At 39.2% G+C, this 21,034-nt stretch overlaps 1 protein-coding gene across 4 annotated transcripts in view; it reads left to right on the top strand.

Annotated features, from left to right (window-relative positions):
• Positions 1-21,034, top strand: part of FRAS1 (Fraser extracellular matrix complex subunit 1) — a 637,413-nt gene that overhangs the window by 367,068 nt on the left and 249,311 nt on the right. For all 4 annotated transcript variants that reach the window (XM_056803248.1, XM_016423079.2, XM_007495970.3 and 1 more), the window contains 2 exons: positions 18,313-18,465; positions 18,691-18,837. In XM_056803248.1, coding sequence (XP_056659226.1) covers positions 18,313-18,465; positions 18,691-18,837 — 300 coding nt within the window. The remainder of the gene's footprint in view (positions 1-18,312; positions 18,466-18,690; positions 18,838-21,034) is intronic.

Genomic DNA, 21,034 nt, shown 5'->3' with positions numbered 1-21,034 from the left:
TGGGGAGGGAAAGGAAGGGGGTAATGGTAGTGATCTTTAGGTTTTAATTCTGTGAATGTAATCTTTTGGGGTAATAATCTGGGGGCATTATATATATATTCTATAAGTCTTTGCTCTTAGAGAACATTCTTAGAAAACAATAATCATCCATTAGTGAGGAAAGTTAAAGAGAGAGAAGTCATAGAGGGGGATCAATGGAGGCCTCATTTTCATTTCCCAAACTGTGACTTTGTCAGCCAGTGGGGGTTTGATGGCTCCCAACATTCCACCAGCTGCATCTGGGGGCTGGGATGAAAGAGAAACCAGAGAATAATTCAGTTTCTGGAGGACCATCAATAAAATATGTTTCTACTGTCCTTATTGAACTCATACTATGTGAAGCTTGTTGTGTCCTGGAAGAATAGAATGTCTGTTATTGAGTCCTAAATATAAGCTGAGAAAGATTTTATTCTCAGGAATGAAACTCCTTGGATACTATCTGAAAGGGCATTTTCAGAGACCTCTTCATTGCCTTTAATTATTTAAAAAGGAATGTTACATTTCATTCATCACACAGATAGCATTGACATCCTTGGGAGCAGATCCAATGATTTCATTTTGCTTTTTTTCTATGCCTATATGGGTAACTAACCTCTTGCTACAATGCACTCCCCAGCTCCCCAACTCTATACACTTTGATATATCCCAGCATGGATCAAAGAAGAGTTGTATCTTGTCAAATTTAGGCCAGATTGAAAAATTCCAACAAAGATGGATTCCAAAGAGAGGAAAAATGCAGCTTTCATTTTCTACTAATATGATGGCTTTTAGTAAATTATCTCTTTGATCATTGTGGTTGTTCTGTCATTTCAGTCATGTCCCACTTTGAGACCCCATTTGGAGTTTTCTTGGCTGGAATGGTTTGGCCATTTCCTTTTCTATCTCATTTTATAAATGAAGAAATTGAGGCAAATAGAGTTAAGGGACTCACATGACTAGTAAGTGTCTGAGACCAAATTTGAACTTATGTCTTTCTGACTTAAGGCCAAGTGTTCTACCCAACATTCTACCACCTAGCTGCCCCAAATCTTCACAACCACCAAACTGTTTTAAAGCTACTTATACCTTGCAATATTATTTCCCATCTTCATAGAAAATAGTAAGAATTAGTAAAGGAAACATAGAGTAAGGGAAAAAAGATGTCCCTTGTTGAACAACTAGATTTGGGGGGAAATTCCTTTTGGTAAATGTCTATCAGTGTATAACTCTGAAGTTGGTCCTGAATAAGTTATGAAATTTACAAGTAAAACATGGGCTCCTGCCCTTATGCAACTAGTAATGGCATATACTACTTGTATAAATCACTGCAGTTCAAATAATCCATTAGAGTTGTTGAGAAGTTCCAACCGAGTGCATCATGGAGAGGGAAAGGTCATTTCTGACTAAGGATATCAGGATATGTCATTTGAGTTGATTAGTCAGAAATGGTGGGAGCCCACTGTAGGAAACATTGTAAGTGGAAAAAAGGAAGTAGCCTCAGGTGGGTCTAATTATGGAATAAATGGAGTGGAGGACCATGAAAAATATTGTGGGGAGGTATGTTTGTTCCCAATTATGGAGAGCCTTTAATGTTTAGGCTAAAGGTATTTGGGCTATACCTCATGCATGAGAAAGAACCCTTGAATTTTTTAGTAGATGGAACGATATCAGCTCTGTGCCTACAAATGACATATCTGTTCCTTTGAACTCCCATGCAGAAAGAGGGTTAAGGATTCCTCTTGAATCAGAAGGTAGTGTGGTTGCCCATTTTTTTGTCAGTCTGTGAGAATGCAGTGAGCTCCAGAAGAAAGAATGGTGTCCAGAAGAAAGAATGGTGTCCCAGGTACTGGACTCAGAGCTTTACAAATGCCATCTAATTTGAACCTCACAACACCCTTTTGAGACCAGTGCTATTATTATCCTCATTTTACAGATGAGGAAACTGAAGCAACCAGAGGTTGAAGGACTCCTCTAAAGGTCATACACAGGTAGGAAGTGTCTCAGACTGAATTTGACCTTAAATCTTGCTGACAACAAGCCCAGGGTGCTATATAATGTAATACCAGCTAGCTACTATTATAAGATTGGGGAAAGAGGGAAGATGAGAGAGAAGGAGATGGAGAGGGAGGGAGAACAGATTGGGCTCATTTTGCATGCTGAAATACTATTAGCAGTTATCCCCTCGCCCCTTTTTTCTATGAGATATGTGAATTCTTTGCTCTCTGAACCTGAGCAGAGCCATGTGTTGCCCATTTAGAAAACGTGTTAACAACTGTTAACATAAACACCTTTTATGGATAATGGGATGTTATTCATAAACACCTTTTAGAGCGTCACTATGATTTCTCCCAATTTACTGTCATCCATGATTTTAAAGAGGAAGGACCTGAAAAGCTATCAGGTATAGAGAGATTTATTAGAAATAATTAGGTCAAGGTTGGGATTGTAAAAGGGTTCCCTTTTCCTCCCTTGGGCTTTGACTTTACTTTTTCTACTTTTTATTTGTAAGAGATATTGAAAGACTATACTGATGGTTTAACAAAAATTTATCAAGCACACTTTTGTGCAAGGCACTGTTGTTAGTTTTGAGAATTCAGTGATAATAACCCAATAGTCCCTGACCTGAAAGAAGTTTGCATTCTTTGGGGCGAGTTACAGCATATCTAGTAAGTAGGAAATGTATTCAAAGTGTGTAGAATCGGGAGTAGGCTGATAATTCAGAGGAGCAGAGAAGGTCTTAGGTAGGAGGTAGTGGCTGAGCTGTGCTTTGATAGAAGTGAGAGAGTGAAAGAAAGTGGAGGCAAGGCAGAAAGGGCATTCCAGGAATGGAGGACTCTTGTACAAAAGATTTTTTACAGGAAGAGCTAGGAGACTAGTTTGATGGATATATACTGTGTAGGAATAAGGCAGGAGAAGTAGGTAGGAACTAGTCAGTGAATGACTTTAAATGCCAAATTTTTAAGTCTATGGATTTTATCGTAAACACATAAACCAGTCATTGGAGTTTTTTGAGTATGGCAGGTAGCACGATTGCCTCTGGGTTTCATAATATCCACTTGGTGTCTCTGTGGAGGAGGAGAAGGGAATTGAAGCAGGAAGGCCCATTAGGTAGCTTTTGAAATAGACCCCAGGAGAAGTGATGAGGGACTAAAGTAAAAATAATCATGTTTTTACACCACCACCAAGTAATGAATACTATTCTGCCATATTTTGTTGTTATTTGTATCCCTGTCTTCCCCTTGAAATAAGATTGTAATACCAGCTCCTTGGAGATGAGGGTCATCTCATTTATCTCTGTATTCCCTTCAATGCCTCCCATAATGCTTTACTCATAGTAAGGATCCAATAAATATTTATTGAATTTATTAAATTTTATATAGAGTCTGGAGAGACCCCAAATTGTATTTCTCTGCTTCTAGACAAGGCCAGCCAAATAAATATGTGCTTATCTTCTTTTTAGAATTGTCTTACAGGTAGGACTGGACCTCTTGGTGTCATGGAATCAGTCAACACTGGACTGGGAGGCAAGAGATCTGTATTCTAAATCTCGATTGCTACCAATCCACTGTAAAAATCATGGGCAAATATAATTTCACCTCTTGGGTTCAGTTTTATCATTTGTAAAATGTAAAAATGTGATTAATTTGTCTCTTTGGACTTTACCAGCCATAAAATTCTCTGATTCCAGTATGAGAAAATGAGAGATATGTAGAATGGCAGAGGTAAGCATTATGGGTAGGGCAGTGCTATTGAAATCCCACTCCTTCTATCCTATGAGACCCAGCTAAAATACTACCTATTCTGTGACTGTTGTGTCCAACCATAGTGATCCTTCATACCTCTGAAGAGACATGTATTTAGGACCTAATTTTAAAAGGAAATAAATTGGAAAGAAGAAAACAAGCATCCATTAAATGCCTACTATGTGCCAGGCACTTTACCAACACTCTCCCATTTGAACTTACAACTACTCTTTGCGGTGTTATTATCATCTCAAGTTGAGGAAACTTAGAAGTGAAACGACTTGCCCAGGGTTAGAAAACTTGTAGGTAGCTAATTTGAATCACATCTTCCAGACTCCAGGCCTAATGCTCTATCCATTGTGCAATACAACTGTCTCTGTATAAGAGCAATTATTGACTGTGAAATAGAATAATAAACTGACTGGAAACTATTACTTATTGAAATAGAGAGGATAAACTGAGGGGAACTGTTTCCTCTCTTACAATGACTGCTCTACTCTCTGGCTGTGACTAGAGAGAGCTGCTACAAGAACCTAAACCTGCTTATTGGTAATGGATCTAGTAATGAGAAATGCTGAAGGATGCCACACCCAGGGATGCTGCCACCCAGGGATGCTGGTACACAGAGGAGCCGCCTACAAGGGAATGCCCTAGGGTTTACTCTGGGGTTTGCCTATTGATCCCTCCTGATGGTTGGTGGATCAATCTACTTCCTAACCTCCTTCCTCCCTCACTCCTTCCCTTTTCCAACCCTCTCCACCCAGTTCTTCTTGAAGCCTTTGGCTCCTTTCCTCTCCACTTGAGTAAACTATAAAGAGTCTCTTTTCTTTTCCTTTTTCAAGTCAAGGGGTTTATTGGGATAACAGGATGGGAAACTGAGGTAAGAGGGATGAGGATTTCCCTAATCTAAATGAGATAAAATTGAGGGTTTGGGGGAGTATCTTGTGACTCTTAGACAGTTAGGAAGATGGAGGACAGCAGCCCTTTCAAAATCTTTCTTCACAAATTCAGCCTGGCTGGTCTCCTTTCTCAGCTTTAACCCCAAAGAAAAACAATGTTCAAAGTCTAAGTTTTCTCCTGGCCAGCTCAACTCTCAAATAGACCACCAACTCAAAGCTTCACCCCTGGTCAGCTTCCACTGCTCAGAGCCAGAGTAACCCCCAAAACCAAGTCAGCCTCACAAAGGTCTTTCAGCCAGCTTCAAACCTCCAGGGAGAGAGAGTGACTTCCAGTCAGAGACCAAGTCCAAAAGCCAAGTTTCTCTTCTCAGAGTGTGGCCAGCAAACCCCCAACTGCCTCTCCTGGGAACATTCCATTGGAATTTCTCTTGATTAACAGCTGGGTCTTCCTTGCATCTTTGTCCACAAGTCCTGCAAAACCTCTCTCTCTTTATGTCTCTATCACAACTGAAAATGCAAAGAGGCAAATTCAGGCTGTGTTTAAGGAAATGTTTTTCCGAATTAGAGTTGCCTAAAAATAGAATGAGCTGTTTTGGGGAGTTGTGAGTCCCTTTCTCTGGAAGTTTCCAAGAGGCTGATGATCACTTGTCAAAGATATTGTGGAGGGAGTCTGGAATGTGTTCTGAGGTTCTTTTCATGGAAGGAATTGAAGATGATTAACTTGGGAAAGTGAGCACTGATGAGGGGGTATGGAAGCTCTTTCAAGTATTTGAAGGGCTAAAATATATGAGATAGGTTTATTCTGCCTAGCTCCAGAAGGAAGATATAGTTGCTGTTAATAGAATTTGCCTTGAGGCAAATTTTGACTCCAACTTTAAAATCCTATGTGCTCTAAAATTTATTATCTCTATTCCCTTACTTTGTGTGTGGGGAAGAAATGCTGATTTTATAACCAGAGTACATGGACCTATCAGCTTAGCCATTTACAATTGTGTATGACCTTATACAAGTCACATAGCATTGTTGAGTCTGAATTTTGTCAAGGGTTGGATCAGATGATTGCAAAGATCCCCTCTAAACTCTGTGATCTCTGAATTATTTTGTTTTGAATTCTTTAGTTCATGGACCAAATCCTGGAAATCATTCCTTTCCATTTTTTAAAAACCCTTACCTTCTGTCTTTGAATCGATACTAAGTATTGGTTACAAGGCAGAAGAGCAGTAAAGGGTAGGCAAATTGGGGTTAAGTGACTTTCCTAGGTTCATGTAGTTAGGAAGTGTCTGAGGCCATCATTCCTTGCCCAGTGCGTATAGAGTGGACACTCATCAGAAAGAAATGTGTATTGAATGACTATAAAAACTCAGTGATATTTATTAATGCTGAGTCAAAAGGTGTGACTTAGCATGGTGGTATATGCCTATAATTCTTACTACTGGGAAGGCTGAGGCTGGTGAATTATTTGAGCTCTGGAGATTTGAACGACAGGAAGGTTGATGCCAATTGGGTATTCATACTAAAAGCAGCACTAAAGTGATGAAGGGGAACTAGGCTGCCAACAGTGAAGTTGGACCTGTGAGTGGTCCGTTAACTACTCTTCTTTTGTCCCTCCTTACCCCCAGCCATTCCTACTAGGAAAAAAAAGAAACAAGATATGTGGTGGCTTTCACATCTCCTGTGTATCTATGTTAATAATTCTGAAAAGGGGTGAATCAAGACATGGAGCTCCTGCAGTGTTTGCCTTCCTTAGTCATTACTTCTGTCCCTGACCTGTTGTCACCATGGAATCCAGGAATCCCAAACTTGTGGCCTAGTGGGATCTAATGAACCCCAAATTTCAGGACTAGCTTATAGATTGGAGACCCTAAAGCTTGTCCTTGTTACCTGTTCCCATGGGAATCTACCCTGAAGGGAATCTCAGACTGGCAGTGTCAGACTGAGTGGGGGACCCTCAGGGGAATAGACAATCCACTTCAAGGGGGAGCTAAGCCCAAGCTGAAGTCCAGTGACTCTTTGGAGCAGTAGGTAGCGCAATCAGTCTCTCACACCAAAGGAGGGTGTGATATACTGGGAAAGGCTTTTGGAGACAACTTTATTTATAGTCAGATCCCTCTTTTCTCCCCTACCCAGCAAACCATCTCTCTTTTTAAAAAAAATTTTTTTAATTTTATTTGGTCAATTTCAAACATTATTCTTTGGTTACAAAAATCATATTCTATCCCTCCCTCCCCTACCCCAACCCTTCCCATAGCCCACGTGCAATTCCACTGGGTATTACATGTGTCCTTGATCAGAACCTATTTCCATGCTGTTGATGTTTACACTAGGGTGTTCATTTAGAGTCTATATCCCCAATCATATCCCTATCAACCCATGTGATCAAGCAGTTACTCTTCTTCTGTGTTTCTACTTACACAGTTTTTCCTCTGAATATGGATAGTGTTCTTTCTCATAGATCCCTTCAAGTTGTTCAGGATCACTGCATTGCCATTAATGGAGAAGTCCATTACATTCGATTGTACCACAGTGTGTCAGTAAGGGACCATTTCTTAAGGAACATATATTTATGAACACTCGAGCCTTTTAGTGCTCTCCCACAGTATAAAGGGCACAGGGTGATTTCTGAAACGTGCTTCTCCTTTCTATATAGGAATTTCACTTGCATAACTCCCACTAAACATGTTTGTTATACTACAAACATCCATATACATGGGCAGGCATGCGCACACATGTGTGTGTGTGTGTGTGTGTGAGAGAGAGAGAGAGAGAGAGAGAGAGAGAGAGAGAGAGAGAGAGAGAGAGAGAGAGAGAGAGAGAGAGAGAGAGAATTGAAGGTTAGAGATAGAAGTAGAATCCAGGTCTTGATTGCCTAAGTGACATATTCATGGCATCTTGCTGTAATAATTATGCCACTCTGATGTTATTTCTTCCTCTTAATTCTGTTCTCATTATTAATTTTCCTTTCTTTCACTGCCCATTTAAATTACCCATTGCCCTTTCAATTTCTCTCTTCTCCCTCAGGTTGTTTTTTCTTTTTCCATATGTATTTCTCCTTATCATCTATTCTGTTTTTCTTCCCCTTCATTCTCTTTATTGTGCTCTCCTCTTTGCACCCTAATCTGTTTGCTTATTTTGGCTTCTCTACTTGTCACCCTCCCTTCTGTCATTGGAGGGATGATTTACATTCTCATCCTCTCTCCAGTACCTTCATTGATGGTCTTAGCTCTGCTCCTCTGGTTTATATTTTATTTCAGAGGCTCTTCTATCTACTGAAGACTGCTTGAGTGTCTTAAAGCATTCCCTTCTTTCTGATTTTTTTTTCATTGAGGATGTGACCTTTATTTAAAATGGGGCTTTTTTTTTAAAGAAAAGAATTTGTACTTTTCTCTTGCATGTGATTTTTATACAATTAAATTAATCTACATTATTAATAATTTACTAAGTCTAGACAGTCCATAAAACAATAAATCAGGCCTGGCTCTTACAAGGCTACTTGGTGATTTCTATGGTGTAAATGTTCCCATGGAAAATTGAATAATTGGTTTTCACCAGTCAGTTCAAACTGGCTCCAACCCACCTCTACTTAAGAACCCTTCCAGTTCCAAATATATGATTTGAGATCCAATCATTTACAGAGAGGTTGGTTACCAACTAATGTTGGTAAAAGAGTTTCCATACCAGCTGGGACTAATGTGGTCTATAGATCTGAACAATAAAAATAAACATTTATACCTAACTTAATGATTTCAAACAATTAATTTTGCAATAATCCCAAGGTAGGCAGTGCAAGCATTACTATTCCCATTTTGAAGATAAAGAAACTAAGCTTCAGAAGTTTAATCACTATGTCTATGGCCTTATAACTGGAAGGCAGTTGAGCTGTCCTTGACCCCAGGCAGATTGGTGCCTTGATTGGAGTTAGTCTTGACTGTATTCCTCCCCATCAGACCTTGGGAGTCATTGGATATCTCTAGATCTTCTATTTCCTTATCTATAATAAAGAAGTGGGACATGATCTCAAAAACTCCTCCCTGGTCTAAAATCTTATGTGCTTAAATTATGACTCAAAGCTGAGTTGGCTTCTAATAGTTTTCATGCAAAAAAGAAACTGCTGAATATGCTCTCAAGATGACAAGATTTCAAAGTCAGCATTTTGGCAGCTTGCATGTGGATTTCTCAGTGTGTTGGGGGCATAATACCTACAGGATGCAGTAAATTACCAAGAAACATGGAATTTGGCAGTAGTGATGGCCCATGTAGGCATTTAATAATGCTTTCCAACTGTGACTGATGGTAATGGAAATCCCTTCCGATTGTGTGTGCCCATGGTGAACCCTGAGCTGAGCTCCAGATTTATAGTGAGATGGAAAAGAACAGGATTAATGGTCAGAAATGGCTCTGATGGTCCAATGGTCTAGTGCTGTCATCCATAAGGTCTTTGCAGCACCCTGGCATGTAGTTCCAGATGGGTTGGCAATGAATATACTGAGGCTTCACACCCAGTGCCAATTGTATGTTATGTAGGTTCTCAGCCAGGCAACAAGCATTTATTAAGCAGCAACTGTGTGTCAGGCACCATGCTAATATAAATGGGGACAGAAATATTTTTAAGGGGAGTGTCCCAGCCCAAAGCTTCCATTGAAAGAACCTGTTTGAGAGTATGGGGGTTCATCAAGCAGGAACCTGAAGATACCAGTCAGGCAGGAAAGGATAAGGAAACAAGCATTTATTAATTGCTTTCTATATGCCATGCACTGGGCTAAGCACTTTTCAGAAATGATCTCTTTTGATTCTTACACCAATTCTGGGAAGTATGAGCCCCATTTTACATTTGAGAAAACTAGGGGAAACACAGAGTTTATGTGACTTGTCCCAGGGTCACACATTTAGTAGGTATTTGAGGCTGGATTTTTACTTGGACCTTCCTACCTCCAAACCCTGCTCTTTATCCGTTATTCTATCCATCCGAAGATGAAGAGCCCCTCTTTATGCATCCTGTTGGTTTTGTCATATGCACTCCATAAAGAAATACAGACTTAGATCACCTTTGTGAAAGAGCTGTTAGATCTGTTATTTTTTACTTTATTCATTTAATGTTTTTTTAATAACAACACTTTCAACATTCCAGTTGCTCTAGACAGATTGCACAGTTTTATTGCCTTTTATTTATTCCCCGGCATGGAACCTTTTTTTTTTATCAATTCATCAGTAAACATTTATTCTGTGCTAGATGCTGGGCAAACAGAGGCAAAAAAAGAAATGGCCCCTACCTATGAGTTTCCTTTCGGTAGAAGGGTGATTTGATGAGAACCTTTGCAAATTGCCTTAACAGCCTGAGAACATTCAATTTGACTGCTCTATATAGTAGTCTATTATCAAATCATCAATAAAATAGATTACTATTTGCCTAAACTTGACCAAGCAGATCAGCATTTGTCAGTTAAGAAATAATAACCCCTTAAAAACAAGCACCCAAGGCTGTAACTGGGATGTTACAAACCTTTACATGTGTATCTTGGAGATTTCTTGACTCGGTCTCAAAAGTGAAAAAAGCAAACTTTCATTCATCTATTCTAATTTTTGAAGCCAAGCTTTGACAATTCAAAGAAGAAATTGTGTTGGTGCCATTTCCTTACAGTTGCAGCATTATGTTTTGTTGGATATTGCTATTGTTAATCCCACATATTACTTTTTAGCCTCTTTAAACTTTTGGGGAAGCAGAATTTTTTGGCTTGGCAAGAGGTATATATCAGCAAGATCTTACAAGTAATTAGACATAACTCATGGTTCCCTCAGTCATTTATTGATGCATTCATTTTTTTATAGTGCTAATTCACAGTGCGTATTAGTAGACAATTTTATTTACCAATGGCTACAAATCATTCCCCTTCAAGTTATTGTTATGATCCGTTAAAAATATATATTCTGTCTTCTATTTTTTCTTTCAAATATTGGGACAAATATATATTACATTCCTTAAAATGCAAAGTATAGAAAAATTTCCAGAATTCACCTAATGAAGTAGAATTGAGGGAGGGGGGTATTCGCTCAGGGTTTGAAATAAGTATTTGGGCAATTGCACATTTTTCCCCTCCCTCCTTTTCTCCCTGTCTCCTTTTCAACCTTCCCTTCCTCACTCCTTTCTCTTTCTCTCCTCCCCTCCCCTTCCCAATGTAGTACTCATGAAGTCTCCTAGAATGAAGGTTTGAGATCTCACATTTTCTTTGTTCATCAGTAGAGCTCTAGATCAGTGTGCATGGAGATGATATAAAGTAGCCTTTTTGTTGCCCTGTTTCTGAATCTCAGTGAGTGTCACGCAAGCTTCTTTACTCTCATCTCTGAAAAGACTGACTTTTAAGACCATAACTTTTGACAGCTGACATTCAGATTTGATTTAGTACCATCTTAGTAATTTTCTTACCCCTTAATACTTCCAAAGACCTGTGTTTTCATAGCATTGGAATTATTTGGTGTGATAGAAACAGTGCTAAAAAAATGATTCTTGTTTCCATTTGTTGACTTTGAAAAACACAGAACTATTAAATAGTCAGAAAAATCACTCTTTAATCAAGGAAAAGGGGTTCACTGTGATGGTAGGCCTCTACACAGAGTTGAAAGCTAACAACTACACAGAGTCCGAGGATTGAACCCTGGATGCTCTGGACACTGACACTTGAGAGAGCCATCCATGCTAGATTGACAACTCCAAGGAACAAAAGAATTTGGGGAATCATTATACCTTTTAGGAAATCCAGGGGCAGGGAAAGATGATTGACATCATTATAGCTACAAAGAAAATGGGAGTGTTCAAACTATACTGACAGAATTACAATCAAGCTTGAGAAAAAAAAATCATAGCTAGTTGCTAGGTTCTAAGAAGGGAAGGAGCTGCTTACAATGGATACTAAAGGATGGTACCTGCCCAGGTGTGGGTCTTCTTGGGAAAGGGTCTCTGATACAATAAGGGTCCATTATTCAGTCTAAAAACTATTAGCATGAGATTCCCTTCAGGGTGGATTTTCACAGGAACAAAGAACAAGTGCAAACTTTGGAGTCTCCAACTTACAAGCTAGTCCTAAAACTTGGGGTTCATCAGATCTTAGTAGGCTTAAAGCTTATGGTTTCTAGATTCAATGTTGATGCATTCTACCTCAGGCACTAAATTGGTGACCCATTAGTGAGTTACTTTGATTCTGTGAATGTCAGATAACCATGACAATGACTAGCATATGTGGTGCTTTATGATTTGCATAGTGCTTTACAAACATCTTGCTTTTCTTAATAACAAATCTAGGAAGTAGATGCTAATATTGTTTTTATTTTATTTATGAGAAAACTGAGGCAATAGAGGTTAAGGATCTTTTCCAGGCATATAGTTAGTATGAGGTCAGGTTTTAACTAAGGTCTTCTTGACTCTACTTCCCAGAGATGATGTAAGGCTTGGATGAGGGAATCAACTAGCATTTCACAAATGGGAATCATGCCAAGTCACACACTTTGTAAATTTCAGCAGTATGGCAGGTAATGCAAAGGACTTAGAGTCAGGAAGACTAAATTTAGACCCAACCTCAAATACTTTCTGGTTGTGTGACCCTGAAAAAGTCTTTATCTTAGTTTCCAGTAAAATGGGGCCAATACTAGGACCTACCTCCTAGGGTTATTATAAGGATAAAAATGAGATAATAGTTTATAAAGCACTTTGCAAACATCAAATATCTGTGATGGCGAAACTGTGGCACACGTGCCAGAGATGGCACACACAGACCTCCCTGTGGGCATGCAAGCCAAGGAACCAGTGTGCCCATCCCTGGAGCACAGAGTTCAACAGAATTCCTAACTAGAAAGCTGGAGGAAAGACCATCTGGATTGCTCTCCTCCCCCTTTCCCCAGGTGGATTTAGTAAACTGGTCTCTTCTAGACAGAACCCTTTCAGGACAAGATTGCCCCACCCCATTCAGAATACAATGGCCTCTTAATTACTTTTGGCCTGAGCAACTTGTTTTTACTATCTGAAGCAACCAATGTCTTTACTATTGTTGACTATTAGTCAGAAAAATCACTCTTTAAGCAAGGGAAAGAGGTTCAGTGTGATGGTAGGCCTCTACACAGAGCTGTACACCATATACCTACACAGAGTTAAGGATTGAACTCTGGTCACTCTAGACACTGACCCCTGGGAAAGCCAACCATGCTAGAATTCCAAAGAACAGAAGAATTTGGGGAACCTATATACCATTTGGGGGAAATTCAGATTCCATGTTGACACTATACAATGTATTTTGGAAATCTGAGGATGTTTCTTTTGAGTTTGTACTTTAAAAATGGTCAAAACTATAGTCTAGTGATTTAGGAAAACGTTTTATGAAACCAAGGCTAGGCTAATAGCCTCTTCCCTGTTTTATAAGCCCCTTCTCCAGTTTCTTTCATTGGCAACCTTTGGCTGCCTTAGTCTATTCAATTTGTATTCAAAAGGGTCCCTTGCCTGAGGGAAAAAATAGTGGTTCATCCAAGGTAAAAATCTCCCAGTCAGCCCTGCATCCAGATTAAAACCTGACTTTAACCTATGACCATTTGCTAAAAAAGGCTAATTTGAAGGACTTCCTGAGGGCAGGGGTGAATGTGTCAGGATGATGTCATTTAACCTGAGGGTTATATTTTCCTATAAATAAGGGGTTTTCCTGTAAGCTGGGACTTTTTTTGCTTTTTTTTCTGTTCTTCTTTTTCTCTTCTCAGTGAAGCATTGCACTTGAATAATGGCTAAAGAGGGTGTACTTTGAAATTTTCAAGGTCCCCTCAATTTCCACTTTGGAGAGGAGCTGGGGTTTGAGGGGATCGTAGCTCACATTGAAGTGCCTGGCGAATTGACCCCAAGGATGAAACAAAGACCATCAATGTAACACAGGAGGGAGTTTATTAAACAGACTGCATCTTGGGCTTGGCACCCTAAGATGACTCGAGCTTTGGTTCTGGGGTTTGCAGGCTTTTTATACTGTAGTGGTAGGGGGAGTGCACAGGAGTTCCTGGGTGGGAGGAGTGAACAGGAATTCTGGGACTGGGGTCCTTATCAGTTAGGGTTGCTATTGGTTCCTGGAAGGGGGTGGGGAGGAGGCAGAAACTCCTGGTGTCCTTATCAGTTACTAGCACATTCCAGGGTATGGTAATTGGTTCTTCATTAACCTGACTGCAGGTGCTCTAGGGGCAAGGGGGTCAGGGAGAAAAATAGGTTCCAGGGCTGGTCCTTCAACATAACTAGAGGGAAGTAGAGCAAAGTGCTTGCACCTCCTCCCTCTCCCCAAGTCTAACTGCATCACCTGCCCTGCTGCCCAGCTGTCCAGTGGGAATGCTTCTGTCCTTCCCTGGGTGGAATAAGGGGGGAGGTAAATAGTATGAGCCTGTGACTCAGTGTGGGGGGGAACACAGAATGTATTTTAGGGGGTGCCTTGGGGGTGGGGACTGGCACTCCATCTCCAAAAAGTTGCCCATTCTGTCCTAGGTTAATGCTATTATTATTATTGTTATTGTTATTTCCCTACTGACCGTCACAATCCTGCCACTCCTTAGTTGATATTTTTATGAATTTATGTGACAAAATGTTTTTTATCCCAGGTTGGCCAGTCTTCTTTTGATCAGCCTCATTATGCTTATCTGGTCTCAGTTGGGAGCCTTTTCTACATGGGAAGGACATGCTAGCACTCTCTGACAAAACCTCTGAGAAGCTAGGGTCCTCTTCTGGAAATGATAAAGTGAATGAAATTGACTTGAGTAGATGTAGTTCTAAATCTTCATTTTATTTCCTCCTATTCATGGTCAGACTTTTGTTGATGATCTGAAACAATTGGTATGACAACCCAACAATCAATAGATGCTGAATTTCCACCGGATTCTTCTGATTGCTTAAATGTTATTAAATAATGCAAATGCTATTTGGTTAGACATGGAGGATGCTTTTAGATTTGTTATGTTATGTTGAAATGGCCAAAGCTATTGAATTATTGATAAAGTTTTTCAGTCCCAGTCTTCTATGGACTACCAATCTGTGTCATCTGCCTTTTGGACATTTCAACCAGGGTAGCCCAGAAGCATCTCAAACTTAACATGTCCAAAAATGAGTTCATTCTTTCTCTCCCCCCAGGAAGTCAAGAAGATAGGAAAGTCAGCCTAACAGGAATATAAGTGAAATCCACAGCTATATGTATATGTGTGTGTACATACATATACAAAGGCACAGACAAGACCAAGACTTATCTAAAAGTGATAGGCTAGTCTCTTCATTACTTCCCTTTCCCCAATTCTCAGTTGAATTTGTTTTGGGAACAAGAATGTTGAACATCAATGGAGGAAGACCTCAGTAGAGGAATACCACAGAACAGGACTCTATAAATGGCAACCTGGAACTCAATGAGATCATAGCCGTTGCAGCAGGCTGCTTGAGAATGGAGGGTGCCTTGCCATGTTGGCACCCAGGAACAAAGAACAGCTAACCTTCACTCTCATTTTGACTGTGCTTCTCATTATTGCTCAGTTTGAGATAAGCCAAGAAACTAATTCCTAAAAGGAGAATTCGACTTTGGGATATATCCTTATGAAAAAAGTATTATTATAGTTTTAGGTATTTACTATTTTTATTTTTAGTGAAACAAAGCCTAACCCAGCATGCCTTAGGACCATGTTGGTGAAGGCCCAGCACAGGTATGGGGGCAGCACAGAGGGGGCTGCTCTTTTCCACCTTTCCATAGCCTTGAGAAATTTTTGCATGCCCCACAAGCCACCAAGTGAATGCAAGCATTCTTACCTTCCCTGTCTGGGGTAATGGGGGTATAGGACTTACAGGAAGCTTAAAATTGCAGTTTGGGCATGTGAACTCAAATTTGTTCACCAGCACTAGACAAAGAGAAGAAACCTTTAAAGAATATTTCTATTGGGTCTCTTCTCCTCAGTTCACTCTGTCTCCAGAATCCTCTCTCCCTTAGAATCTGGGGACCAAAAATTTTACCCAAAGCCTACCTAGGCCCAAAAAGAATAAACAAGCTTCTTTTAATTCCCATAGCTATCCAGGTTTGTGAAACTTACTACCTGCCTTCTAGAACCCAATGTAGCACTTCATCTAGATCAGACAAACTGAATCCTTCAATTGAGACTGTTCAGGTCTTCCAGAAAATCATTCTCTCTCCTTCACTTCCCAGTTATTCCTTATCATGTCTGCTCTCGATTTTGTTCATTCTACTTCTTTGACTTCCTCACCTGAGCTCTACTCAGTAAAAAAAAAAACAAAAAAACTGTACTTGCTAAAAATAAGAGCTGTACTAGTTAGCTAGATACCTCTCTATCAATGAAACAAACTAAGCTGCATTCATCAACAGACCTTAGAGCATGGTTTGCCACACATCTGTTTAACAAGTCTTTTTAATTGGAGGGCTTATTGTGTAGTTTGACATTGAGTCTTTTTGTGTGAAGGGTAGATTTAAATGAATGAGTTGGCAAGTGGACCCCTACATTTTTCCTTTTTCCTTTGAGTATGCTTAGGGGAACTATGTGATTGGTATATTTACTAATGTCAAAGAATCAGTAAATAGTGGTTGGAAAAGGAAGAGAGGTGCAGAGTAAGGTATACGGAATGTTCTGTGTGTGAGGAGTTACTGAGCCCTTTGACTTCCCTTAGTTTCAATATTCTCCTGAAGCAGCCTCTGTAGGATGAATTTAGGTTTTTGTGGGGCCTGATATTGATTATCCCTTCAAAAAACTAAGTCACTCCACCAACTGTGGTCCATATGCCAGTACTTTCCTTGGTGGCATGCATAGAAAATCATAGAAGATGGAGTCTTTTGATTTTGGTTTCCTTAATTCTGATCCCTTTGGTTTTAGGCAGCTCCGACTCCAAGTCTCAACTAAATAGACATCTGTGGTTTCAGATTATGTAATGTTCCTGTGGCATAGTCTATATTTAAAAAAAAAACACTTAACCTTCAATATCAATATTGCATTCCATGGCAGAAGAGTGGTATGGGCTAGGTAATGGAGGTTAAATGAACTGTCCAGGATCGCCCAGTTAGGAAATGTCTCAGGCCAGATTTAAACCTAGGATTTCCTGCCTTTAGGCCTAAATCTCAATCTACTGAGCCACCTAGCTGCCCTGCATTGTTTGTTTTTCATTAATGCAAGCCATTGTCCCCATAAATGGAGGATCATTTCTAGGAATCCCTAGACTAAACAAATCTGTAAGTTTTATTTCCACTATACCAAGAGATTCCCATTTCAGGATGTTTCTTTCCCTCCACTGAAAACATTGTTCTTTCAGTTCTTCTAATTATATCATGGAAAAATCCTAATTAGTTTCTATTACCCTTTAATATACCTCTTAACTACAAGGGCATGCCCTTAAGGAATATATAGAACAGTCCTCAAAACAGAAGGATTTCTGTCTTTTCAGGGCTCAAATTCATTTACAGTTTAAAGCCATCCAGTAATGAAATACTCTGTTCCTTCATTTCATCACCTGATATTTAAACAGTTTCATTGACTTTTGAACTGGGCACCTAGCATTTATACTTCTGTCCTGATGAAAAGGAAACAAGGCAGAGAACAAGATGCTTAATCTTCTGTTAAAAAAAAATTGACAATCAGCCAGATGGAAAGTAGCCTCATTATTGTTTCCTCCTCTAATTTACTGAATTACTATGAGGATTAATTTGATTCATAGGATATCCTTCATTGTTCCTAGAGGCTGACAAAAGACTACCTGTAAGCTCTTCTTGAACTCTCCAAGTTCAGAGGAAGGTCAGGAGCCTTTAGTTTTTTGTGCTGTTGAAAAATGGGTTTATGAGCCTGTCTTAATTCTCGGTCACCGAGAGACTACCACTAATGTTTCTGAGATGAACACTCTTGGACTTCTCTACTATCAAGAAAAGTCAGTAGCTTCTCTCCCATGTTAAAGAGAAGACTTGAAGTCTTTCAGAAGAAAAAGGATCCAATTGTTGGGATAATATGTTTTCTGTGGTTCAGGAAGGCGGAAATCAAGTAATATATGTTTGTTTAGGTAAAATTCCATTCTAGTCACCTAAAAGGGCCTGATGAAATGTCTCCTTGCAATGGGATTTTAAAACAATAAGTATATTGTTCGAAGTTACTTTCTCTGTCTACAAGACCAAGAGATGATAATAGAATTAAAGATGGAGTTTTCTTAGGAAAATTAGCAGATCAGTACTTCTAATACCCAGGCTAATAAAGAAAGAAGATGTCCAGAATCTTCCTTCTTCCTAACCCTTCCTAGCACCTCAGTTCCCTCAGCTATAAAATGAGGATCATGACATCTGCTTTCCAGGGTTGTTGTGAGGGTCAAATGTGATATTTGCAAACTGCTTAGCACAGGCCCTGGCCCATAGGAGATTCATATAAAGACTTTCCCTTCCCCTTTCATCCTGACCATCATTTTTCAGGTAGGGAAATTGAGGCAGAGAGGTACACTGACTTCCTCATTTACAAACAAGTAAATGATGGGCCTGGAATTCAAACTCAGGTACTTAGACTCCAAGAACTATTATCTTTCCCCTGTACCAGTTTCACTTCAATCAAATTTTGTCCTTAGGACTCTCTGAGACTTCTATGTAACATTATTAAAATTATCATCATTATTTATTTATTAATATTTTTCTTTTCAGATTGCCACCCCCTGTGCCAACAATGTGTAGCTGACCTACATAACACTGGCAGCATCTGTCTCAGCTGTCAGAATGCCCGTTACTTGCTGCTAGGGGACCACTGTGTTCCTAGTTGTCCTATGGGATTCTATGCAGAGAATGGAGCTTGTAAAAGTGAGTAGACACTGGACCCAAAAGCTCAAGATGCCTACAAATGTACCTGGGCCATCTCCCAGGGATGTGAGCCTCTCAGGCCCTTCTTGTATCCGTTAATGAAGGGAAAGGGGAAGGAGCCATGATATGAAATTCTTTGGGTCAGATCTGATCTGTGAATTGATCTCCTGGAATTGGTCTTTGGGGAGTTAGACCTCAACAGTAACATCTTTTCTCCTTTTGCAGGGTGTCACTTATCCTGCAAAACCTGTCATGGTGCTGGACCCTTCTCCTGCTCCTCATGTGATGCCAACCTTGTCCTGTCACATAGTGGCTTGTGCACCAGCACCTGCTTCCCAGGGCACTATCTTGATGAAAACAATGCATGCCAACGTACGTTTTCCACTAAGCAGCTCTCTCCTTTCTTTCTCATGATAGGAGATGATGACTCTAGGATTTGTATTTCTTTTTATTTTATCAATAATTTTCCTTTGGTGTAGTCATCTTTGTAGTGCCACCCTTAGCTTTATACTTAGTCCAATATGTCAAGAATCTTTATTTTTCTCATTTTTTTTTCTCACAGGTATTCTCTATGCCACTACTGTTTTCATTCCCTCTGTGACTTGGCAGATATTTCTTAGGATTTCTAAAGCCAAAGAATTCATTCTTTTTCAGCCATGTTGAAACTCTTCAAAGTGAGTTAGGCCAGTCCCCTAGAATCTGCTACACATGGAATTGGACTTGAGCTTCTCCAGATTAAAAAGCCTCCAGAAGCTTGCTCTATACTGGAATAGTTTTTGAGAAGCTAGGTTACCCACCCCCATGGAAAAATAAAGTAGCTGAGAAGTCCAGTGGACAGTTAATTTATAAATGGCAATTTACTCATGTAAATTTATATTTTATGTGCATACATATAAATTTTATAAAATACAATTTTATAAAAGATCAGAACAATAACCTGGGAGGATAATCTAGTTCTCTGTAGTCTATATAAATAATTCTGTACCAGAGCTAAGGTTGATGGCAATCAGTAAATTCATTTTCATTTTCAGTTACCTTATTTCAATTTTCAAGTTCTTTTTATTTTGCAATTTTTCTATATTACATAATAACAACAAACATGATGCCAATTTTACTTTGGGAAAAGCAAAGAAAGCGAAGACATCTCTATTTTGCTAATCTTTAAATTCTTAGCAAAGGTTCTATTTGGGCCAACTAGGTTTGCACCATTCACTCTACCAGAATTCCATCTGGATGAAATATGACTTATTTGATTATCTCAAATAGTCTGGAGAGCTCTTTGGTTTTATAAAACAAAATGAATGTACTTGATTTTTCAACACATAAGCAAAGGTGCCTTCACAGAGAGATAGTTATGAGTATGTCTTCCCAATGGTGGAACTGAAGCTTCTGTTTATATCCAATGTGATCCCTGCATAAGTCAAGTGTATTTTGAGTGCTATCATATATCATATATATGCATATCATATAAATACGGTCATGTATTTTAGGTGAAATAATCTTCTATTGTGGGTCTATTACTAAATATTCAATGTCATCCTTTTTAGGAGACAGAAAAGTGTGAATCTCAGTTGGGAAATTTGTGTATGTGTATTTACTCTCTGATGCTAGTTGGATTCTGACATTGTAGGCCATTGCCCACTCATCACTGATTATATAAGGGATACTTCTATCCTCCCTATTGAAAAGGATTGGAACCTAGAGTCTGTCTTCCTTTCAAAGATTCTTTCATTTGTGATTTTTTTAAAGAAAAGAAGTCTGATACTTTGCTGTGTCAGTACAGAACTCTTTAGGAATTCAATCATAATATAATGCTTTCTAAAATTGATTATGGTAGTGGCAAAAATTAAGAAACGAGTGAATATAAAATCCTGTTTCAGAGAACTAGGCCCCAGAAGGCATCTAGCCTGTTTCCACCTATTTGAAGGTCATGGATGGTTATCCAACCTTTGCTTAAAGGCATAAAGATGCATTGGAAAAAATAGTAATTGCAGTCAGAGTACTTGAGTTCAATTCTTGTTCCTGATATTCATTCTCTGTGTTACTTTCAACACTTTGGAACTCATTTTCCTTATCTGTAAAATGAAGGAGTTATACTTGAAATCCCTTGAAATCCTTTCTTGATTTACGATCTTGTGATCTCCATGCATGGGGAGCACAATGCTCATGAAGCACTACTCCTTTACTTGTCAGTTTTCCTTCAAGTCATCTTTTTCACAATTTATCATAGAGAACATCACAGAATAATTCCAGACTCTCTTCTGTGACCTCCTTCTAAGTATTTGAAGACATCTGCCACTTTCCTCATTATCTTTGTCTTTGATGAAGTATCCTTTGTCTTTTTTCCCCTTTTTAAAAATTTAGAATATTTTTCATGGTTTCATGATTCATGATTCCCCCTTCCCCTTTGTAACAGATAATCTTAGTGTTGTGACTTAAACCATATTAATTATTGGTTGCCATGGATATCCCAAATAACAAAAAAAATTTACCCAAGTCAGTCTGGAAATTTATGGTGATTTAATTAACATAGTGCAAAGAAATTTAAGAAGAAGGGAGAAGGAAAAGG

The sequence above is a fragment of the Monodelphis domestica genome, chromosome 6, assembly GCF_027887165.1.
Source record: "Monodelphis domestica isolate mMonDom1 chromosome 6, mMonDom1.pri, whole genome shotgun sequence".
In the NCBI taxonomy this organism is placed as follows: Eukaryota; Metazoa; Chordata; class Mammalia; order Didelphimorphia; family Didelphidae; genus Monodelphis; species Monodelphis domestica.
This window is presented reverse-complemented; position numbering and strand designations above follow the sequence as displayed.